Source organism: Schistocerca americana, chromosome 3, assembly GCF_021461395.2.
Source record: "Schistocerca americana isolate TAMUIC-IGC-003095 chromosome 3, iqSchAmer2.1, whole genome shotgun sequence".
In the NCBI taxonomy this organism is placed as follows: domain Eukaryota; kingdom Metazoa; phylum Arthropoda; class Insecta; order Orthoptera; family Acrididae; genus Schistocerca; species Schistocerca americana.
Genome location: NC_060121.1, coordinates 813,388,651 through 813,410,796, shown reverse-complemented (window position 1 = coordinate 813,410,796; position 22,146 = coordinate 813,388,651). Strand labels below are relative to the sequence as shown.

At 47.3% G+C, this 22,146-nt stretch overlaps 1 protein-coding gene across 1 annotated transcript in view; it reads right to left on the bottom strand.

The window, feature by feature from the left end:
* Positions 1 to 22,146, bottom strand: part of LOC124607011 (sialin-like) — a 140,638-nt gene that overhangs the window by 16,784 nt on the left and 101,708 nt on the right. The window contains exons 8-9 of the mRNA XM_047139165.1: positions 20,621 to 20,862; positions 2,978 to 3,098 (exon numbers count right to left, since the gene is read on the bottom strand). Coding sequence (XP_046995121.1) covers positions 2,978 to 3,098; positions 20,621 to 20,862 — 363 coding nt within the window. The remainder of the gene's footprint in view (positions 1 to 2,977; positions 3,099 to 20,620; positions 20,863 to 22,146) is intronic.

Genomic DNA, 22,146 nt, shown 5'->3' with positions numbered 1-22,146 from the left:
ACACACACACACACACACACACACACACACACACACGTCCCCCACCATTATCAAACTGACGATTCCTTGGATCACTCGATCCACTCTTTCATATAAATTTTGTCGTATATTCGTTTTTTCCCGACTTGACTCAGTATCTCAGTATCTCATTATCAGTTATCCGTTCTACTCATATTATCTTCAGCATTGTTCTTTAGCGCCACAAGTATAAAGTTCCTATTCTCTTTTTTTCTGATTTGTTTATTACCCATGTTTCAAATCCGTAGAATGATAGACTCCAAACCAATACCTTTTGAAAATCCTTCATAATATTTTAATTTTATATTCGCTGTCAACAATTTTTTATTTTTCAGACACACACCATCCTTCCAATTTCCAGCTGCATTTTTTATTCTTTCTGCTTCAGCCATCGTTAGTACTTTGCTACCCACATAAGAACACTCGTCTAATACTTTTAGCGTCTCGTACCCTAATCTAATTCCCTCAGTAACCCCTGATTCAGTTAGACTGTATTCCATTACCTTTGGTTTATCTTTTTTATATTCACCTTATAGCCTCTTTTCAAGACTCTTGCCATTGCCATTAGCTATTAATCCAAGTTGATTACGTGTTAATAATCTGTTAATAATACTGAGAAACAAATATTTCTGATAACTTAACCCCTTATACAGGGTGTTACAAAAAGGTACGGCCAAACTTACAGGAAACATTCCTCACACACAAAGAAAGAAAATATGTTATGTGGACATGTGTCCGGAAACGCTTAATTTCCATGTTAGAGCTCATTTTATTACTTCTCTTCAAATCACATTAATCATGGAATGGAAACACACAACAACAGAACGTACCAGCGTGACTTCAAACACTTTGTTACAGGAAATGTTCAAAATGTCCTCCGTTAGCGAGGATACATGCATCCACCCTCCGTCGCATGGAATCCCTGATGCGCTGATGCAGCCCTGGAGAATGGCGTATTGTATCACAGCCGTCCACAATACGAGCACGAAGAATCTCTACAGTACATTTGGTACCGGGGTTGCGTAGACAAGAGCTTTCAAATGCCCCCATAAATGAAAGTCAAGAGGGTTGAGGTCATGAGAGCGTGGAGGCCATGGAATTGGTCGGCCTCTACCAATCCATCGGTAACCGAATCTTTTGTTGAGAAGCGTACGAATACTTCGACTGAAATGTGCAGGAGCTCCATCGTGCATCAACCACATGTTGTGTCGTACTTGTAAAGGCACATGTTCTAGCAGCACAGGTAGAGTATCCCGTATGAAATCATGATAACGTGCTCCATTGAGTGTAGGTGGAAGAACATGGGGCCCAATCAAGACATCACCAACAATGCCTGCCCAAACGTTCACAGAAAATCTGTGTTGATGTCGTGATTGCACAATTGCGTGCGGGTTCTCGTCAGCCCACACATGTTGATTGTGAAAATTTACAATTTGATCACGTTGGAATGAAGCCTCATCCGTAAAGAGAACATTTGCACTGAAATGAGGATTGACACCTTGTTGGATGAACCATTCGCAGAAGTGTACCCGTGGAGGCCAATCAGCTACTGATAGTGCATGCACACGCTGTACATGGTACGGAAACAACTGGTTCTCCCGTAGCACTCTCCATACAGTGACGTGGTCAACGTTACCTTGTACAGCAGCAACTTCTCTGACGCTGACATTAGGGTTATCGTCAACTGCACGAAGAATTGCCTCGTCCATTGCAGGTGTCCTCGTCGTTCTAGGTCTTCCCCAGTCGCGAGTCATAGGCTAGAAATTTCCGTGCTCCCTAAGACGCCGATCAATTGCTTCGAACGTCTTCCTATCGGGACACCTTTGTTCTGGAAATCTGTCTCGATACAAACGTACCGCGCCACGGCTATTGCCCGGTGCTAATCCATACATCAAATGGGCATCTGCCAACTCCGCATTTGTAAACATTGCACTGACTACAAAACCACGTTCGTGATGAACACTAACCTGTTGATGCTACGTACTAATGTGCTTGATGTTAGTACTGTAGAGCAATGAGTCGCATGTCAACACAAGCACCGAAGTCAACACTACCTTCCTTCAATTGGGTCAACTGGCTGTGAATCGAGGAAGTACAGTACATACTGACGAAACTAAAATGAGTTCTAACATCGAAATTAAGCGTTTCCGGACACATGTCCACATAACATCTTTTCTTTATTCGTACGCTTCTCAACAACAGATTCGGTGACCGATGGATTGGTAGATGCGGACCAATTCCAAGACCTCCACCCTCTCCTGACCTCAACCCTCTTGACTTTCATTTATGGGGGCATTTGAAAGCTCTTGTCTACGCAACCCCGGTGCCAAATGTACTGTAGAGACTCTTCGTGCTCGTATTGTGGACGGCAGTGATACAATACGCCATTCTCCAGGGCTGCATCAGCTCATCAGGGATTCCATGCGACAGAGGGTGGATGGATGTATCCTCGCTAACGGAGGACATTTTGAACATTTCCTGTAACAAAGTGTTTGAAGTCACGCTGGTACGTTCTGTTGTTGTGTGTTTCCATTCCATGATTAATGTGATTTGAAGAGAAGTAATAAAATGAGCTCTAACACGGAAAGTAAGCGTTTCCGGACACATGTCCACATAACATATTTTCTTTCTTCGTGTGTGAGGAATGTTTCCTGAAAGTTTGGCCGTACCTTTTTGTAACACCCTGTATATCGACTTAACGGCGGTTAACTGTTGGTGCACTCGGCCATTAATGAACGCCTTTCGTATTAATGGTTGACAATCAGGCTTTCTCACCGTGTTGTGTGCGTTCGTAGACATTTTGCACTGCTGGTTATCGGTAAATTCGTCTGTTTTGTCAACAAAGAAATATCGTGGCATTAATGATTAGATACAGAGAACGTTGGTAGAGCTATGTCCTTTTCGGAACGACAGATATTTCGTGTTGCTCGGCCACTGAGCTCGTGAGGCAGCCACTCACCTGGGGGAGGCTCGTTCCAAGGCTGGACATCGGCGCTGGTGAAGACGGCGTAGATGGTGTAGTTCACGGCAGCGAGCGCCGCCGTCACGTAGAAGACCGAGTTCCACGCCCACCGCGTTTGCTGCCGACATCAGAAGAACATCGGCTGTGTGGTAGTTTCTGCAGCATTTCGACTCACTAATTTATTAATATTAAATGACTAACACTCATAGATTGTCTTTACTTTTCTATAGTGACATAATTTACCTATAGTTTTTACTCTAAGATCGAACAGCATAACTATTATCACATCCTGCGAGGCGTGTTTTTAAGTAAGTACCGTTTTGAAATTAAAAAAAGACGTGCTAAGATATCTCAATAATTTTAGTTTTACATGAAAGCCTGTACCTTAATCTACTTTTCTACATAATTCCCGTCAATATTGAGGCACTTGTCATAACGTTGTACCAGTCTTTGAATACCCTCCTCATAGAAGTCTGCCGTCTGTCTTGTTAACCACTGCATCACCACTGTTTTGACTTCGTCATCGTCTTGAGGGCGCTGACCGCCCAGGTGTTTCTTCAAGTGCAAAATGGTTCAAATGGCTCTGAGCACTATGGGACTCAACTGCTGAGGTCATTAGTCCCCTAGAACTTAGAACTAGTTAAACCTAACTAACCTAAGGACATCACAAACATCCATGCCCGAGGCAGGATTCGAACCTGCGACCGTAGCGGTCTTGCGGTTCCAGACTGCAGCGCCTTTAACCGCACGGCCACTTCGGCCGGCTTCTTCAAGTGCAGGAACAGATGGTAGTCAGTGGGCGCAAGATCGGGGTTGTACGGAGGATGGTCTAGAATTTCCCATCGAAAAGATGTGATGAGATCTTTGGTCTGATTCACCACGTGCGGACGGGCATTGTGTTGCAGCAAAACGATGCCCTTGCTCAACTTTCATGGACTGTTGCTTTGATTCTGGTGTGACGTAGGCCACCCATGTTTCATCGCCAGTAACAATTTGGCTTAACAAATCATCACCGTCGTTGTGGTACCGCTTTAAACGTTTGGTTTTGTGCACATCCGCCAACATTTTCGGTACCCAGCGTGCGCACAATTTCGGTAACTCAAGTGCTCGGTCACAATGCCATACAGAACACTACGAGAAACATTAGGAAAGCCATCCCGCAAGGAGGAAATCGTAAAGCGTCTGTTTTATCTCACCTTATTGTCCACTTCCTGCACCAAAGTTTCATTAACGACCGAAGGACGCCCACTCCGTTGTTCATCATGCACTTTTGTGCGCCCATCTTTAAATGCTCTCACACACTTTCTTACCATTCCATCACTCATAATGTTTTCTCCGTAAACTGCACAGATCTCACGATGAATATCGATCGCTTTTAGGCCTTTACCACTAAGAAATCTTATAACAGCCCGTACTTCACAGTCGGCGGGACACGATTATCGGAGGCATCTTAAACACTCAGTACACAACGTAAACAAGGAAGAATTAGACTGTAATGGCGTCAGTACGTAGATTGAGGTACAGGCTTTCATGTAAAAATAAAATTATTGAGATATCTTAGCACGTTTTTTAAATTTCAAAACGGTACTTACTTGAAAAACAAGCCTCGTATTAGAATAAGAAATATAATAACATAAGCACGCAACAGTACATAATAAGCACATTAAAGATCAAGTTCCCCCCCCCCCCTTAATCTGCCTTACCTGGAGCGTTATTATCAGAAAATTTAGCACATCGAACAAAAAGCTGGTCAGGTATGAGTAGGACTCGCGTACGTAGACAGTTCATCCATTTCGGGAATCGAGGATATTGACGAAGTTTGCCAGTTATCGACATTTATACTGGCAAGCTATCAGACCCAGGCATTCGAAGACTTTCGAGAATGTTTTAATTTAAAGTTGAAGGCGGCTATCAAATGACAAAAAGTAATATTTTTTCCTGTGATATAATTACAGATTAACAATTTCGGATTATTGCCTTTACTCGTACTGTGAAACCCTCCTTTCCAAATCTCATGAGTCTGGATCAACGGAAAGAAACCTATATGTTCTGATGAGTGAGTTTGCGACTATCAATGTATCTGACATAAATGGCCGCATCTTTTGATTGCATTGACTTGCAAGCTTCACCTTTTTACGTCGCCAAGGACCCGTAGACCTTAATATGTGACTATGTGGCGTAAATTTCAACGTGATGTGTCTCTCTGGTTTTGAGAAAAGGGGTTTTGAACTGTCGGACACAAAGACAGACAAACGGGCAACAAAGTGATCTTACACGGGTTATGTTTTCACCGACTGAGGTAGGGAACGATAATTACACTACTGACCATTAAATTTGCTACACCAAGAAGAAATGCAGATGATAAACGAGTATTCATTGGACAAATATATTATACTAGAACCGGAATGTGATTACATTTTCACCCAATTTGGGTGCATAGATCCTGAGAAATCAGTACCCAGAACAACCACCTCTGGCTGTAATAACGGCCTTGATACGCCTGGGCATTGACTCAAACAAAGCTTGGATGGCGTGTACAGATACAGCTGCCCATGCAGCTTCAACACGATACCGCAGTTCATCAAAAGTGTATTGTGACGAGCCAGTTGCTCGGCCACCATTGACCAACGTTTTCAGTTGGAGAGAGATCTGCAGAATGCAGTCGAACATTTTCTGTATCCATAAAGGCCCGTACAGAACCTGCAACATGTGGTCGTGCATTACCCTGATGAAATATAGGGTTCGCAAGGATCGAATGATGGGTAGAGCCACGGGTCGTAACACATCTGAAACGTAACGTCCACTGTTCAAAGTGCCGTCATTGCGAACCAGAGGTGACCGAGACGTGTAACCAATGGTACCTCATACCATCACGCCGGGTGATGCGCCAGTATGGCGATGATGAATACACGCTTCCAATGTGCATTCACCGCGATGTCGCCAAACACGGATGCGACCATCGTGATGCTGTAAACAGAACCTGGATTCATCCGAAAAAATGACGTTTTGCCATTCGTGCACCCAGGTTCATCGTTGAGGTGCTCCTTTCTGTGATGCAGCGTCAAGGGTAACCGCAGCCATGGTCTCCGAGCTGATAGTTCATGCTACTGCAAACGTCGTCGAACTGTTCGTGCAGACGGTTGTTGTCTTGTAAACGTCCCCATCTGTTGACTCAGGGATCGAGACGTGGTTGCATGATCCTTTGCAGGCATGCGGATAAGATGCCTGTTATCTCGACTGCTAGTGATACTAGGCAGTTGGGATCCAGCACGGCGTTCCGTATTACTCTCCTTAACCTACCGATTCCATATTCTGCTAACAGTCATCGGATATCGACCAACAGAAGCAGCAATGTCGCGATACGATAAACCGCAATCGCGATAGGCTACAATCCGACCTTTATCAAAGTTGGAAACGTGATGGTACGCATTTCTCCTCGTTACACAAGGCATGACAACAACGTTTCACCAGGCAACGCCGGTCAACTGCTGTTTGTGTGTACGAAATCTGTTGGAAACTTTCCTCATGTCAGCACGTTGTAGGTGTCGCCACCGGCGCCAACCTCGTGTGAATGCTCTGAAAAGCTAATCATTTGCATATCACAGCATCTTCTTCCTGTCGGTTAAATTTAGCGTCTGTAGCACGTCATCTTCGTGGTGTAGCAATTTTGATGGCCGGTAGTGTAGTAACCCCCAGGAGACCTGACGCTAATACCGTGTAACACCGTCTCTAAAACTGGAAATGGCGTCAATTCGTCGCGGGAGAGAGTCCACAAGTTTCTGCAGATATGCGAGACCCATCTGAGGCTAGCCATTGATCACTATATGCCCTAGAGCTACTAAATTTCGGGGATGTTGATTGCTTCATTTCCGCCGCTGTTCGAAGTAATCGCACACATTTTTATGTGATGAAGATAGGGTGATTTAATGGACCAGTCGACATGCGATAGGATGAATCAGTGTTCGTCAACCCAGCAACACCTTTTAGCAGCTCTGTGAACATGGCTGATATCTTGTAAGACGGAAGTATCGATAGCATAATCGTCATAAGGGTGTAGAAGGAAGGACAATACTTTTCGACCTGGAGTGCTGAAATAATCATCCCGCATCGTAGTCGCAGTAACCTGGATGGGTGCGCCTGAGGCATGACAAGAAAGATGACCGCAAAACAACACGGAACAACCTCTCGTCTTAGCTAGACCTTCCGGTTAAACGCCTTATTACGCCGTCGGTACACTGTACCACTGGCCAGACCGTACTGCACACCAGCACACCACCAGTTGCGGCGGCGCGGTTCCTTCCTTCCCTTTACGACGAACCTGCACCTACCTGTGAACATTGTCTCAGCATATCACAGTAGGGAAGCCGAGCGAAACCTACTGTACTTCGACGTGAACCAGGCTACAATTAAAGTCACTAAATCTACGTTTCGGGAGAACGTTTTCAGACGAAATGAAAGGTTGGAAATTTTGTCCTTAATTAATATACTCTGAAACTTAGGTGAAAATGTACCACTGCTAAGCCCGTGCTAGTCTTAACACAGTCACCCACTATCCCTTTTACTCACGTTAGCAAGGTTATGGTGTTGCATTTCCCGAAAACGTAATAGCTACAAAAATACGGATTGTTATTGATTAAGAATGCTCGACCAATATTAAGTCTGTCTGTACCTAATGCAGTCACAGTTTTTAGCCACCGACCTTCTCAATACGCCACGCGGAATTTATGTCTTTTCTCGTCACAAAATTCACTTAAAAATTCCGAAATTTCTACACACCCATAGGAATAATTATGCCGTCACTTTACAACACTTTTGATGTATGAAACACTGCTAGATCCGGCAACTTATCATTTCCCTCGGAACTACTACTACACACGTCCGAACTGTTTCATGGCTAGGCTCCGACTCCTCTCTAGAATACTCTAAGTCTTCTCTACCAGCAGAGAAAGGCCCGCGAAGAATATTGCTTTACCATTGGTCAGTTTACTCAACAGCCAATAGCAAAACAACATTCGCCCGCGTCAGTCCGCGTTTTTCATCAATAACCAATCGCAAAATAGTAAACCTGACGGCAGCACTTTTTACCGACGCAATTATCTAATATGCTGAAGTTTTGTTTATGCATAAAGTTATTTGTAGTGACGTAACAAGACTGTTACGCCACTTGAGGTAGCCGTTTGAAAGGCACGCGTACACACACGCCGACTGGCGTCAATTCTGGAACAGGATAACTATTGAATGGTAGCAAGAAAAGTACGTAGCTGCTTTATACTTAACTTTTATTATGTGATGAATACAGCGTTCTTGTTGAGACATTTATACTATAACTCTCAAATTAGGTAAGGCTAATGGCGCCTTGCTAGGTCGTAGCCATGGACTTAGCAGAAGGCTATTCTAACTGTCTCTCGGCAAATGAGAGGAAGGCTTCGTCCGTATTGTCGCTAGCAATCTCGTCGTACAACTGGGGCGAGTGCTCGTTCGTATCACGAGACCTGCCTTGTGGTGGCGCTAGGTCTGCGATCACACAGTGGCGACAAGAGGGTCCGACATGTACTAAATGGACCGCGGCCGATTTAAGCTACCACCTAGCAAGTGTGGTGTCTGGCGGTGACACCACATTATTTATTATTCTTATTTATACCTGAATTAACTTTCCCTTTACTATAAACTTACTTTACAAATCTTTTCTACAGAAATCCCCTTTGTCCACACCCATACTTCTTCGAAATGTTCCCACACTAAATCCCACTACATAACTCGTTAAACAATTCTCTTCATATTAACCTTAAATCACACTCACGCATCATTCATACTGCTAAAACACATTTATAACATTTTACATACACAAAAAGACATAATAACACTTTATGAAAATACTAGAACAGTTTATGAAAAACATTCTACTACTTTAGTGCACTCTAGTGGGCACAATCGAAACTAAATCACAGTCCCCTATCCAATATTGTCCTCTACCGGCTGATACATAAACTACGTGTGCGTCCAGTCTCGCGTCACCATCTGTCACTATCCAGCTCTGGGACACATCTCCCACTTAACCGCCTCCAAGGCAGGATCGGTATATGGCGTTACGCCTCACAGTCACTGTCCAGTTTCTGTGTTCTTTGGTCCTATGAATACCAGCAACTCCATATGCCCCTGTGAGGAAAGGCCTATTGCGCGGGTCCATACATCCATTGCATGCTGTAGCTTTCGCATCACTCGCCTGGGAACTGACTGAGACAGACCTACATTCACTAGCAACAGAAGTTCCTGTCGGTTTTCAAACCACCTATCAACGCCAAGGCGTTGCATTATATCCAGTCACTGCCGCTGTGGAGCTCTCAACGACCACTGTCCTTACGTCACATACGAGGGGGTGTTCAGTAAGTAATGCAACACATTTTTTTTTTCTGAAGCCAGGTTGGTTTTATTCAGGTTTCCAATGCACCATATTATTCCCCACTCTTTTCCCTACACTTTTCGACATAATCTCCGTTCAATGCGACGGCCTTACGCCACTTTATTGGGAGGGCCTGTATGCCCACATGTTACCACTCTACTGGTCGACGTAGCAGCCAACGTCTTGCTGCATCGATAACCTCCCATAATCCACGTACTGCTTCCTGAAGAATGTAACTTTCAAATGGTTCAAATGGCTCTGAGCACTATGAGACTTAACTTTTGAGGTCATCAGTCCCCTAGACTTAGAACTACTTAAACCTAACTAACCTAAGAACATAACACACATCCATGCCCGAGGCAGGATTCGAACCTGCGACTGTAACGGTGAGGCGGTTCCAGACTGTAGCGCCTAGAACCGCTCGGCCACTCCGGCCGGCATGGATCCTTCATTGAGCCAAACAGCTGGAAGACAGAAGTTGTGTGATCCGAGCTGTAGGTTGGATGCGGAAGAACAGTCCAATGAAGTTTTGTGAGCGCTTCTCGGTTGAGCAGACTTGTGTGAGGCCTTGCGTTGTTAGGGAGAAGGAAAAGTTCGTTTTTGTTTATATGGTAACGAACACTCTGAAGGCATTTTAGTTTCCTGAGGTAGTTTCCGGTTCAAAGTGATGAACCCATGTTTCATCACCAGCTACGATGTTCCACAAAAAGTAGTCACGATCAGCCTCGCTAGTATTTCCGCACAGACGGTCCTTCGTTCCTATTATGGTCTTCTGTTAGGCGGCGCGGAACTCAGCAGACACACACTTTCGGGCATCCCAATTGATGGACGAATGTGTCAACACTGTCAACAGAGGTATCTAGTTGAGCAGCGACGTGTTTGATTGTGATCAGATGATCAGTTAGAATGAGAATGTCCGCACTTTCCAAAATTGCAGGAGTCACAACTGCGCGAGACCTGAAGGCACGTGGAAGATCGCACAGGTTTGCACGACCATGTTGCGATAATGACAGATGGCTCTCCGAACGACTCACCATGCTTTTGTTCACTACCAGATCTCCTAGACATTCTGCAAGCGCCAATGAATATCTGCGATGCTCTCGTTTTCCGACATAAGAAACTCAATAACAGCTCTCTCTTTGCAACACACCTCCGTTACACACGCCATTTTGAAGGCCACGTACAGTGCCGCCATCTATCGTGGCTTCATGAAACTATAGGGGCTGAAGCGGGAATATTCCACGATGTCCCACAAAAAAATTCTGCCTTTTTTCATTCGAAATTGTCCGAGCAAAAAGAAGTGTTGCCTTCCGTACTGAACGCCGCTCGTCCATAACTGCAGGGGGTACTCCATTTCTTGTAGACACATTGGACAACACCCATTGATACACAGACAAATCGGATAACGACATTCAGTCACGCCTAAAAGTAGACCTATCTTTCTGCGCTGATTTCATACAAGGGACTGCCACTGGATTGCCATGACTTATCCCAGCTGTGAAGAGTAACACAACCGACTAGTACCAGTCCTGCACCACCTACATCGTTCCGAAGCGGCCAGTCTGGTCTTCTTAGAGGGTGAGTAGTGTTCTGTCTGGTGAGCTTATCAGAGTCACTTTACACAGGTGCCACGCGCACGTTCTAAAATAGGATAAGAGCTTGCTACACTTATACGACTATGACATTTTACTTGCTAAACGGCAAGTGCTGTGCAATGGCGTCGCTCATACCTGACGTTTTGCCAACAATACCTTATGTCCATCTACATCGATACTCTGCAAATCACAGTTAAGTGCCTGGCAGAGGGTTCATCGAACCACCTTCAGAATTGAAATGATAATTAAATGGACACCTTAGCTGCAAACAGGTGTTGATGTTCTTTATTGGGGACATGTTGAAAATGTGTGCCCCGACCGAGACTCGAACCCGGGATCTCCTGCTTACATGGCAGACTCTCTATCCATCTGAGCCACCGAAGGCACCAAGGATAGAGCGCCTGCAGGGTCTTATCCCTTGCACGCTCCCCGTGAGACCTACTTACCCAACATGTCCACACCACTACATTCGTAGTGCGCTTAATAAATGATAAAGTCCATCAACGCCTGTTTGCAGCTAGGGTGTCCATTTAATTATCATTTCATTTCTAGCAAAGCTGCAGGGTCATCTACGGTAACTGTTCTTTCGGGAACAGATACTACCGTCATATATACCTTCACAATTCTCTATCATTCCAATATCGTATAGCGCGCCTAAAGAATGAACACTTATATCTTTCCGTACGAGCTCTGACTTCCCTTATTTTATCTTAGTGATCGTTCCTCCCTATGTAAGTCGTGTCAACAAAATATTTTCGCATACGGAGGAGAAAGTTGGTGATTGGAATTTCGTGAGAAGATTCCGTGGCAACGAAAAACGCCTTTCTTTTAATGATGTCCACCCCAAATCCTGTATGATTTCTGTGACACACTCTCCCATATTTCACGATAATACAAAACGTGCTGCCTTTCGTTGAACTTTTTCGATGTACTCCGTCAGTCCTATCTGGTAAGGATCCCACACCGCGCAGCAGTATTCTAAAAGATGACGGACAAGCGTGGTGTAGGCAGTCTCCTTGGTAAGTCTGTTACATTTTCTAAGTGTCCTGCAATAAAACGCAGTCTTTGGTTAGTGTGTTCTATGGGAAGTAACAGAACAGATGAAATGATATCAGTCATCCGGTAGAGTAGATTTGAGTTCCACCATTATATCGGCTAGAACATAGCTACCAGTATCGCTGTTTTTCCGAGTAAATAGCTTCCAAGTATACAGCGCATAGTTTTATAAACGTTTTGTGTAGGGCCTGGTTGGCTCTCTTTAAGTAGAGTATCGTGGTATTACATCCTGCCATTACTGAATAATCAATTAAAACTACAGTCTTCCATGACATGTCCAGCACCATAAAGTCACAATGAAGGCAATCATCGCATCTTACTGTACCATGACTGACATCCAACCAGTTTTGCACCGTGGCATTCCCGACCAGAGCCTCCCCCATTGTTTCGGCTTCCTTTGACCGTTGGAAAAGACAGGTCTAAAATATTTGTGATCAGGAAACACCACGTTTACGTCGCGTGATGCAAAGCCAACAGTCGGGAAGCACGCAGCACCATACAATCTGTTAAGTATGATTTTACTTTTGTTACTGAACAAAAAAGCAAAACGACGAAAGTTAAGAAGAAATTCTGGGTGCATAATTTTTTTTTTTTTTTTTGAGTCAACAGTCTTCTGACCGGGTTGATTCAGGCCGCCATGAATTCCTCTCCTGTGCCAACCTCAGAGTAGTACATGCAACCGACGTCCTCAAATATTTGCTCGACGTATTCCAATCTCTGTCTTTCTCTACAGTTTTCACCCTCTACAGTTCCCTCTTGACACCATGGAGGTTACTCCGGCATGTCTTAACAGATGTCCTACCATCCTGTCCCACCTTATTGTCAATGTTTTCCGTACATTCCTCTCCTCGCCGATTCTCCGGAGATTCTCCTCATTCCTTTTTTTTTTTTTTTTTTTTTTTTTGGTGGGGTTTAAGGGCGCTCAACTACTGAGTTCATTAGCGCCCAGTCACTGTTGTTAGAGCACATGGAATCTAGTAAAACTCAAGGGGAGGGGGGACACCAGAAAGACCTGACAAAGATGCAGATAAAATAAGTAAAAAGATTAGATGTCTTTGGACAAGCCAGTCAAAGTTATAAAACGCAGAACACGAGCAGCTGCTCGAGCGTCATCAGCTAAAATATCCGGTAAAGTAGATGGCAGGGACAGGACAACACGAGATTGACTAAATCGGGGACACGACAATAAAACATGGCGCACTGTTAATGCCTGACCACAAGGGCCCTGCGGGGCTGGGTCACCGGAGAGCAGGTAGCGGTGGCTAAACCGGCAATGCCCAATCCGCAACCTGGTCAGAAGGACCTCCTCTCGCCGAGATGGTCGGGAGGAGGTTGTCCAAGCAGTTGGGAGCGGTTTTACTGCCCGGAGCTTGTTTCCTTGGAGGTATGACCAAGCATCCCACCACAACGACACAAGCCTCTTACGAACAACCCCACGACGGGACACAATGGGAGGCTGGCCGAGGCAGGAGGACTGCAGCCTTGGCTGCAGCATCCGCAGCCTCATTCCCAGACACTCCTACATGTCCGGGAACCCACAGAAAGCTGACAGGAGAACCATTATCAGCGAAAGAATGGAGGGACTGCTGTATCCGTTGAACCAAGGGATGGACCGGATAGGGAGCTCCAAGGCTCTGAAGAGCACTGAGTGAGTCAGAGCAGAGTACATATGTTGAATGGCGGTGGCGGCGGGCATACTGAACGGCCTGATGGAGAGCAAAAAGCTCGGCCGTAAAGCTGGAACATTGGTCGAGGAGCCGGTATTTAAAGGTGGCGTCCCTGACGAAAAGGCACAGCCGACACCATCGTCAGTTTCGGAGCCATCGGTGTAAATAAAGGTGTGACCGGCAAGACAAGCACGAAGTTCGACAAACCATGAGCAATACACTGCAGCCGGAGTACACTCCTTCGGGAGTGAGCTGAGGTCGAGATAAATATGAACCAGAGCGTGGAGCCAAGGTGGTGTCGGGCTCTCACCCTCTCTGAAGGTGGTAGGGAGGGCAAAATCCAATTGTCGAAGCAGGCGACGGAAGCGGACTCCGGGGGGCAGCAGGGCAGACACATACAACCCGTACTGACGGTCGAAAGAATCGGCGAAGAAGGACTGGTAAAAGGGGTGGTCAGGCATAGACAACAGCCAGCAGGCATACCGACACAGCAGTACGTCACGCCGGTAGGTCAATGGTAATTCAGCAGCTTCAGCATAAAGACTCTCGACAGGACTAGTGTAGAAGGCTCTGGTCGCAAGACGTAACCCCCGATGGTGGATGGAGTTGAGATGGCGTAAGAGGGATGGCCGAGCGGACGAGTAGACGAAGCTCCCATAATCCAGCTTCAATCGGACTATGGACCGATACAAGTGAAGCAGGACAGTGCGATCCGCTCCCCAAGATGAACCACTAAGAACTCTGAGGACATTAAGGGAACGTGTACAACGGGCCGCCAAATAAGAGACATGCGGAGACCAACACAGTTTCCTGTCCAACGTGAGCCCTAGAAACTTAGTTGTTTCCACGAATGGGAGAACCACGGGACCGAGATGTAAGTATGGCGGAAGGAACGCTTTATATCGCCAAAAGTTGATACAAACCGTCTTCTCTTCAGAGAACCGGAAGCCATTTGCCACGCTCCATGAGTATAGGCTGTCTAGACAACGCTGAAGGCAGCGCTCCAGGAGGCATGTTCTCTGGGCACTGCAGTAGATTGCGAAGTCATCGACAAAGAGAGAGCCTGAGACATTAGGTGGAATGCAATCCATAATTGGATTGATCGCGATGGCAAAAAGGGCTACACTCAAGACGGAGCCCTGAGGCACTCCGTTCTCCTGGAGGAAGACGTCGGACAATACGGAACCCACACGTACCCTAAACTTACGATTCGTTAAAAAGGAATCAATAAAAAGGGGCAGGTGACCGCGTAGGCCCCGCCTGTGCATAGTGCGGAGGATACCTCCTCTCCAACAGGTATCATAAGCCTTCTCCAAATCGAAGAACACGGCTACCGTTTGGCGCCTTCGCAAAAAGTTGTTCATGATGAATGTTGACAAGATCACAAGGTGGTCAACAGCGGAACGGCGGCGACGAAAGCCGCATTGGACATTGGTAAGTAGCCGTCGAGATTCAAGAATCCAAACTAACCGAGCATGAACCATGCGCCCCATCACCTTACAGACACAGCTTGTAAGAGAAATGGGGCGGTAACCAGAAGGAAGGTGTCTATCCTTCCCGGGTTTGGGTATAGGAACAACAACGGCGTCACGCCAACGCATGGGGACCTGACCTTCGGTCCAGACGCGATTGTAGGTACGAAGAAGGAAGCTTTTGCCCGCCGGAGAAAGGTGTGCCAGCATCTGAACGTGAATGGCATCTGACCCCGGAGCAGAGGATCGGGACAGTGCAAGCGCATGTTCGAGTTCCCGCATAGTAAAGGGGGCATTATAAGTTTCCAGAATCTTCGAGTGGAAGGAAGGTCGCCGAGCCTCTTCTGCCTCTTTCCTGGGAAGGAAGGCAGGGTGGTAATGGGCGGACCTTGAAACCTCCGCGAAAAACCGGCCGAAGGCGTTGGAGACAGCCACAGGATCAACGAGGACCCCATTACCTGAGGTCAGGCTAGGTACCGAGGAGTGGGCCTTAATGCCCGACAGCCGGCGCAGGCCACCCCATACGACAGAAGAGGGAGTAAAACTGTTAAAGGAGCTGGTGAAGAGGCCCAACAAGCTTTTTTGCTCTCTTTGATGACTCTACGGCATTGCGCTCGGAGTCGTCTGTATCCAATACAATTCGCCAACGTAGGATGGCGGCGAAAGGTGCGTAAAGCACGTCGTCGAGCATGGATAGCGTCTCTACAAGCCTCGTTCCACCAGAGGACAGAAACGCGATGTGAAGAAGAGGTAGTATGAGGAATGGAACGTTCGGCAGCATTGATGATAACAGCCGTGAGGTATTCGACCTGACTGTCACAACTGAGAAAATCGTGGTCCGGAAAGGTCGCCAGGGAGGAGTAAAGTCCCCAGTCAGCTTTCGGTATGTTCCAACTCAAAGGACGTGGGGATGGGGTGTGGTGCAGGAGACGAACGACACTGGGGAAGTGGTCGCTCGAATAGGTGTCAGAAAGGACATACCACTCGAACCGACGGGCAAGAGTGGTAGAACAGATTGAGAGGTCCAAGTGGGAGTAGGTATGAGTAGAGAGGAAAGTCGGGGCGCCAGTATTGAGGCAGACAAGATTGAGATGGTTGAAGACATCCGCCAAGAGTGAGCCTCTTTGACAGGATGCAGGAGAGCCCCAAAGGGGATGATGGGCATTGAAGTCGCCAAACAATAAAAACGGCGGGGGAAGCTGAAGAATCAGGTGCATCATGTCAGCCCGACTAACAGTGGATGATGATGGAGTGTAGATGGTACAAACTGAAAAAGTAAAAGCAGAAAGAGTAATACGAACAGCTATTGCTTGGAGTGGGGTGGTCAATGGGATGGGATGGTAATAGACATCGTCCCGAACGAGCAACATGACCCCTCTATGAGCTGAGATACCGTCCACAGGGGTGAGGTCATACCGCTCCGAGGTATAGTGGGTAAAGGCAATACGGTCAGTCGGGCGCAACTAGGTTTCCTGGAGACCAAGGACGAGTGGACAGTGTAGGCGGAGGAGCAGTTGTAATTCCTCCCGATTAGATTGAATACCTCTTATGTTCCAATGTAACAAGGCCATCGCTAGTCAAAAAAGAGAGGGAACGAGACGGGGGAAGAGCTGGTCACTTCGACGGCCGCTGAGGGCCAGGTTTCGAGGGAACAACGTTACAATCGGAGGGCCAGCTGCGGCCGCTGTCCCTGGGTGTGTAGGAAGGGCAGCATCATTTGCCGACAAGAGGCCAGCTGAGCGCCTGGCAGCAGAGCATCCCAGCGAAACTGAGGACGGCCGGGAGCAGCAACTCACGGATGGAGCATCAGATGAAACGCGCCGGGGTGGAGTGGGGGATAGAGACTTCTTCTTGGAGGCCTTCTTGGAAGTCCAAGGAGGCACAGGGATGGTGGGCTGGACCCGAAGAAGGTCCTCACGCGCGGGGTCCGTTTTGGAACGCCAGACCTCGGAAGCTGGGGTCCGGAACGTTTCCCCGATGGATGCCTGAGAAGAGGATCGCTTCTCAGGCGGCGGGGGGGGGGGGGAGGAGGAGGAAGGGTGGCCCCTGGGGCAGAGGGGGTGGGGGCCACAGGGGAGGAGGATTTGGAAGGGAGGGATTTGGGAGGTGGAGGCAGAGACCCTGGATGGGGGGAGGAGGCGGAGGGGGGGACAGGATAGGGGTGAGGATACCATGGAAGGAGTGGACAAAACTGAGGCAAACAAAGTGGTCAACGGCATGGGATGGAGGCGGTCCTACTTCTTCCTGGCCTCAGAATAAGAGAGACGATCCAAAGTTTTCAGTTCTTGTATCTTCTTCTCCTTCTGATATGCAGGGCAGTCTGAGGATCTAGGCGAGTGGATGCCAGGACAATTAACGCACCGAGGTGGTGGGGTGCATGTATGTTCCTCACGAAGAGGATGTCCACAATCGCCACAAAGGGGCTCAGCCTCACACCGTGATGACATGTGCCCAAAGCGCAAACACCGAAAACAGCGCATAGGAGGCAGGACGTAAGGTCGCATGTCGGTCCGGTAGCACATCACCTTTACCTTCTCTGGGAGAACGTCCCCCTTGAAGGCGAGGATAAAGGCCCCGGTGTCGATGCGACGGTCTTTGGGGCCGCACTGGACTCGCTGGACGAAATGCACACCTCGGCGCTCCAGGTTGGCCCTGACCTCCTCATCAGATTGCAGCAGGAGGTCCCGATGAAAAATGACCCCCTGCATCCTATTTAGTGCCAGATGCGGCACAATAGACTCTGGGATGTCCCCTAGGCGGTCGCATGCCTGGAGCGCCGCCGACTGTGTGGCGGAGGTGGTCTTTATAAGAACGGACCCCGAACGCATCTTACTGAGAGCCTTGATTTCCCCGAAGATGTCCTCAATGTGCTGAACAAAGAACATGGGCTTGGAGGTGGCGAACGTCCCCCCATCAGTTCGAGAACAGACCAAATAGCGGGGGAAGTACTTCACCCCAAGCCGGCGAGCCTGTCCCTCCTCCCAGGGAGTGGCCAAAGGGGAAAGGGCAGGAGAACCAGAACTAGAGACAGTACCTTTCCTTTTGAAAGACTCGGCCGCAGAGTGACCTGATACGTGCTGACGTTTCATCTGCGAAACGTCCACCCTGATACCACCCACTCCGACCAGGGGCTCTCCCCACGGGCGCCACCCAGCCTCAGCAAGGGCCACCTGGCAGGATGAGCGTTGCCGGGAGTCCTGATGCCCCAAGGAGACGGGCATCTACTCCTTGGCCGATGTGGGGAGGGTGCAGCTCAGGTATCGGCAGTACGATCCTTGTGTTGTCAGGGGGCTACAACCTAGAGGGTACATGACGACCCCAACACAATGGGCTGGCTACCGTGCTGGATCTCTGGTGCCATGGAAAGTCCATCATGATCGTAGGTGCAGATGGGGACGCACTATGGGCGTAACTTGTACAACCCATCAGGCGTTTAGGCCCAATTTGAGGAATAGTGGGTATGGTTACAACGCCAGTATAATGCTGAGTGCCAAGGTCTCAGTGCACTGAGGACCAGTGGTACACCACGTAAGGCGTCCTTCCCCAAAAGGCTCGTACTTCTGTAGAATTTTGAAAAATGGAGGTCAAACCCCAAGGGGGACCATCACATGGAAGGCCGAAACGGTTGAAACTCCTTTTAGTCGCCTCTTACGACAGGCAGGAATACCTCGGGCCTATTCTTACCCCGGACCCGCAGGGGGGTCCTCATTCCTTATCAGTCCACCTAATTTTCAACATTCTTCTGTAGCACCACATCTCAAATTCTTCGATTCTCTTCTTTTCAGGTTTTGTCATCGTCTATATTTCACTGCTGTACAATGCTGTGCTCCAAACGTACATTCTCAGGAATTTCTTCCTCAAGTTAAGGCTTATGATACTAGTGGACTTCTCTTGGCCAGGAACACCCTTCTTCCAGCACTAGTCTCCTTTTGATGTCCTCCTTGTTCTCTCCGTCATGGGTTATTTTGTTGCCTATGCAGCAGAATGTCTTATTCTATTTCGCGATCACCAGTTGTGATGTTACATTTTTCAGTATTTCAAATTTCTGCTGCTTCTCATTACATTCGTCTTTATTGGATTTACTCTCAGTCCATATTCTGTGCTTATTAGACTGTTCATTCCATTCGGCAGGTCATGTAATTCTTCTTCACTTTCACTTAGAATAGAAATGACATCAGCGAATCGTATCACTGATATCCTTTCAACTTGGTTTTTAATTCCACTCCTCAACCTTTCTTTTGTGTCGGTCATTGCTTCTTCGTTGTACAGATTGAACAGTTGTGGCGAACGATTACATGCCTGTCTTACACCCTTTTTAATCCGATCACTTCGTTCTTGGTCCCCACTCTAATTTTTCCTATCCGTCTGTCCCTACAGCTTATCCCTGTTTTTCTCAGAATTTCGAACACCTTGCACTATTTGACAGTGTTGAACGCCTTGTACAGGTCGACAAATCCTATGACCGTGTCTTGATTTTTCTTCAGTCTTGATTCACCGTAGCGTCAGGACTGCCTCTTTGCTGCCTTTACCTCTCCTAAAGCCAAACTGATCATTATCCAACAGATCCTCAATTTTCGTTTCCATTCCTGTATATTATTCTTGTAAGCAACTTGGATGCATGAGCTGTCCTCGCACTTGACGGCTCTTGCTGTCTTCGGAATTGTGTGTATGTTTTTCCGGATGTGAGAAGGTACATCGCCAGATTCATACATTGTGTACAACACCGCCAGCGATTGTAATGCCAACAGTAAAATTCGGAGATGGTGATGTTATGGTGTGGTCGTGTTTTTCATGGAGAGAGCTTGCACCACATGTTGTTTTGCTTGGCACTATCACAGCACAGACCTAAATTGACGTTTTAAGCACTTTCTTGCTTTCCGCTGTTGAAGAGCAATTCGGGGATGGCGATTGCATCTTTTTTACCCTTCACCCAATCATTTCAGATATTCCGGTAGAATAGTATCAATCCCTACTGCCTTATTCGATCTTAAGTCTTGCAAAGCTCTTTTCAATTCTGATTCTAATACTGGATCTCCTTTTCTTCTCCATGGACTCCTGTTTCTTCGTCCATCACGTCATAAGCCAAGTCTTCCCCTCTCACAGACGCCTTCAGTATACTCTTTCCATCTATCTGCTCTCTCCTCTGCAACTAACAGTGTAATTACCATTGCAATACCAATGTTACCACCCTTGCTTCTGATTTCATCAAAGGTTGTTTTGACTTTTCTATATGCTGGGTCAGTCCTTCTGCTGTGACAGTCACAGATACTGCATTTCGCAATAGTAGCCGTTATCTATACGCAATTTACGTAACTCTACATTTTTGTATTTCTATCCATTTTTTACGAATTTGACATCTCCTTCATTCATTTTATTCATACTCCATAAATAGGAATATACAGCTAACTTATAACCACTTGCATTAAGACTCTGGAGATCGAGCAACTTACATTGGCGCTGGTGAAGGCGCCGACGACGTACGGTACTGCGATTCCCGTTAAGTTGGCGAACATGTTGACGATGCCGACGATGGTCCCCGCGTAGTTGGGCGCGATGGCCGACATGCTCATGGAGGGGCCGGCACCGTTGGTGGAGATGCAGAAACCGTTGATGGCGAGCAGCGCGATGATGACGCCCGTGTTGCAGCCGACCACCGAAACCACCAGAAACGTCGCTGCGGGCACCAGCGTTCCTGTGCGTCAACACGGCAGTCACGCCTGGCTCCCAGCTCACTCACAGAGGTGAAATGTGACAGTTCTCTATCAGTGTATACAGGGCTATTACAAATGATTGAAGAGATTTCATGAATTCACTGTAGCTCCATTCATTGACATATGGTCACGACACACTACAGATACGTAGAAAAACTCATAAAGTTTTGTTCGTCTGAAGCCGCACTTCAAGTTTCTGCCGCCAGAGCGCTCGAGAGCGCAGTGAGACTAAATGGCGACAGGAGCCGAGAAAGCGTATGTCGTGCTTGAAATGCACTCACATCAGTCAGTCATAACAGTGCAACGACACTTCAGGACGAAGTTCAACAAAGATCCACCAACTGCTAACTCCATTCGGCGATGGTATGCGCAGTTTAAAGCTCCTGGATGCCTCTGTAAGGGGAAATGAACGGGTCGGCCTGCAGTGAGCGAAGAAACGGTTGAACGCGTGCGGGCAAGTTTCACGCGTAGCCCGCGGAAGTCGACGAATAAAGCAAGCAGGGAGCTAAACGTACCACAGCCGACGGTTTGGAAAATCTTACGGAAAAGGCTAAAGCAGAAGCCTTACCGTTTACAATTGCTACAAGCCCTGACACCTGATGACAAAGTCAAACGCTTTGAATTTTCGGCGCGGTTGCAACAGCTCATGGAAGAAGATGCGTTCAGTGCGAAACTTGTTTTCAGTGATGAAGCAACATTTTTTCTTAATGGTGAAGCGAACAGACACAATGTGCGAATCTGGGCGGTAGAGAATCCTCACGCATTCGTGCAGCAAATTCGCAATTCACCAAAATTTAACGTGTTTTGTGCAATCTCACGGTTTAAAGTTTACGGCCCCTTTTTCTTCTGCGAAAAAAACGTTACAGGACACGTGTATCTGGACATGCTGGAAAATTGGCTCATGCCACAACTAGAGACCGACAGCGCCGACTTCATCTTTCAACAGGATGGTGCTCCACCGCACTTCCATCATGATGTTCGGCATTTCTTAAACAGGAGATTGGAAAACCGATGGATCGGTCGTGGTGGAGATCATGATCAGCAATTCATGTCATGGCCTCCACGCTCTCCCGACTTAACCCCATGCGATTTCTTTCTGTGGGGTTATCTGAAAGATTCAGTGTTTAAACCTCCTCTACCAAGAAACGTGCCAGAACTGCGAGCTCGCATCAACGATGCTTTCAAACTCATTGATGGGGACATGCTGCGCCGAGTGTGGGAGGAACTTGATTATCGGCTTGATGTCTGCCGAATCACTAAAGGGG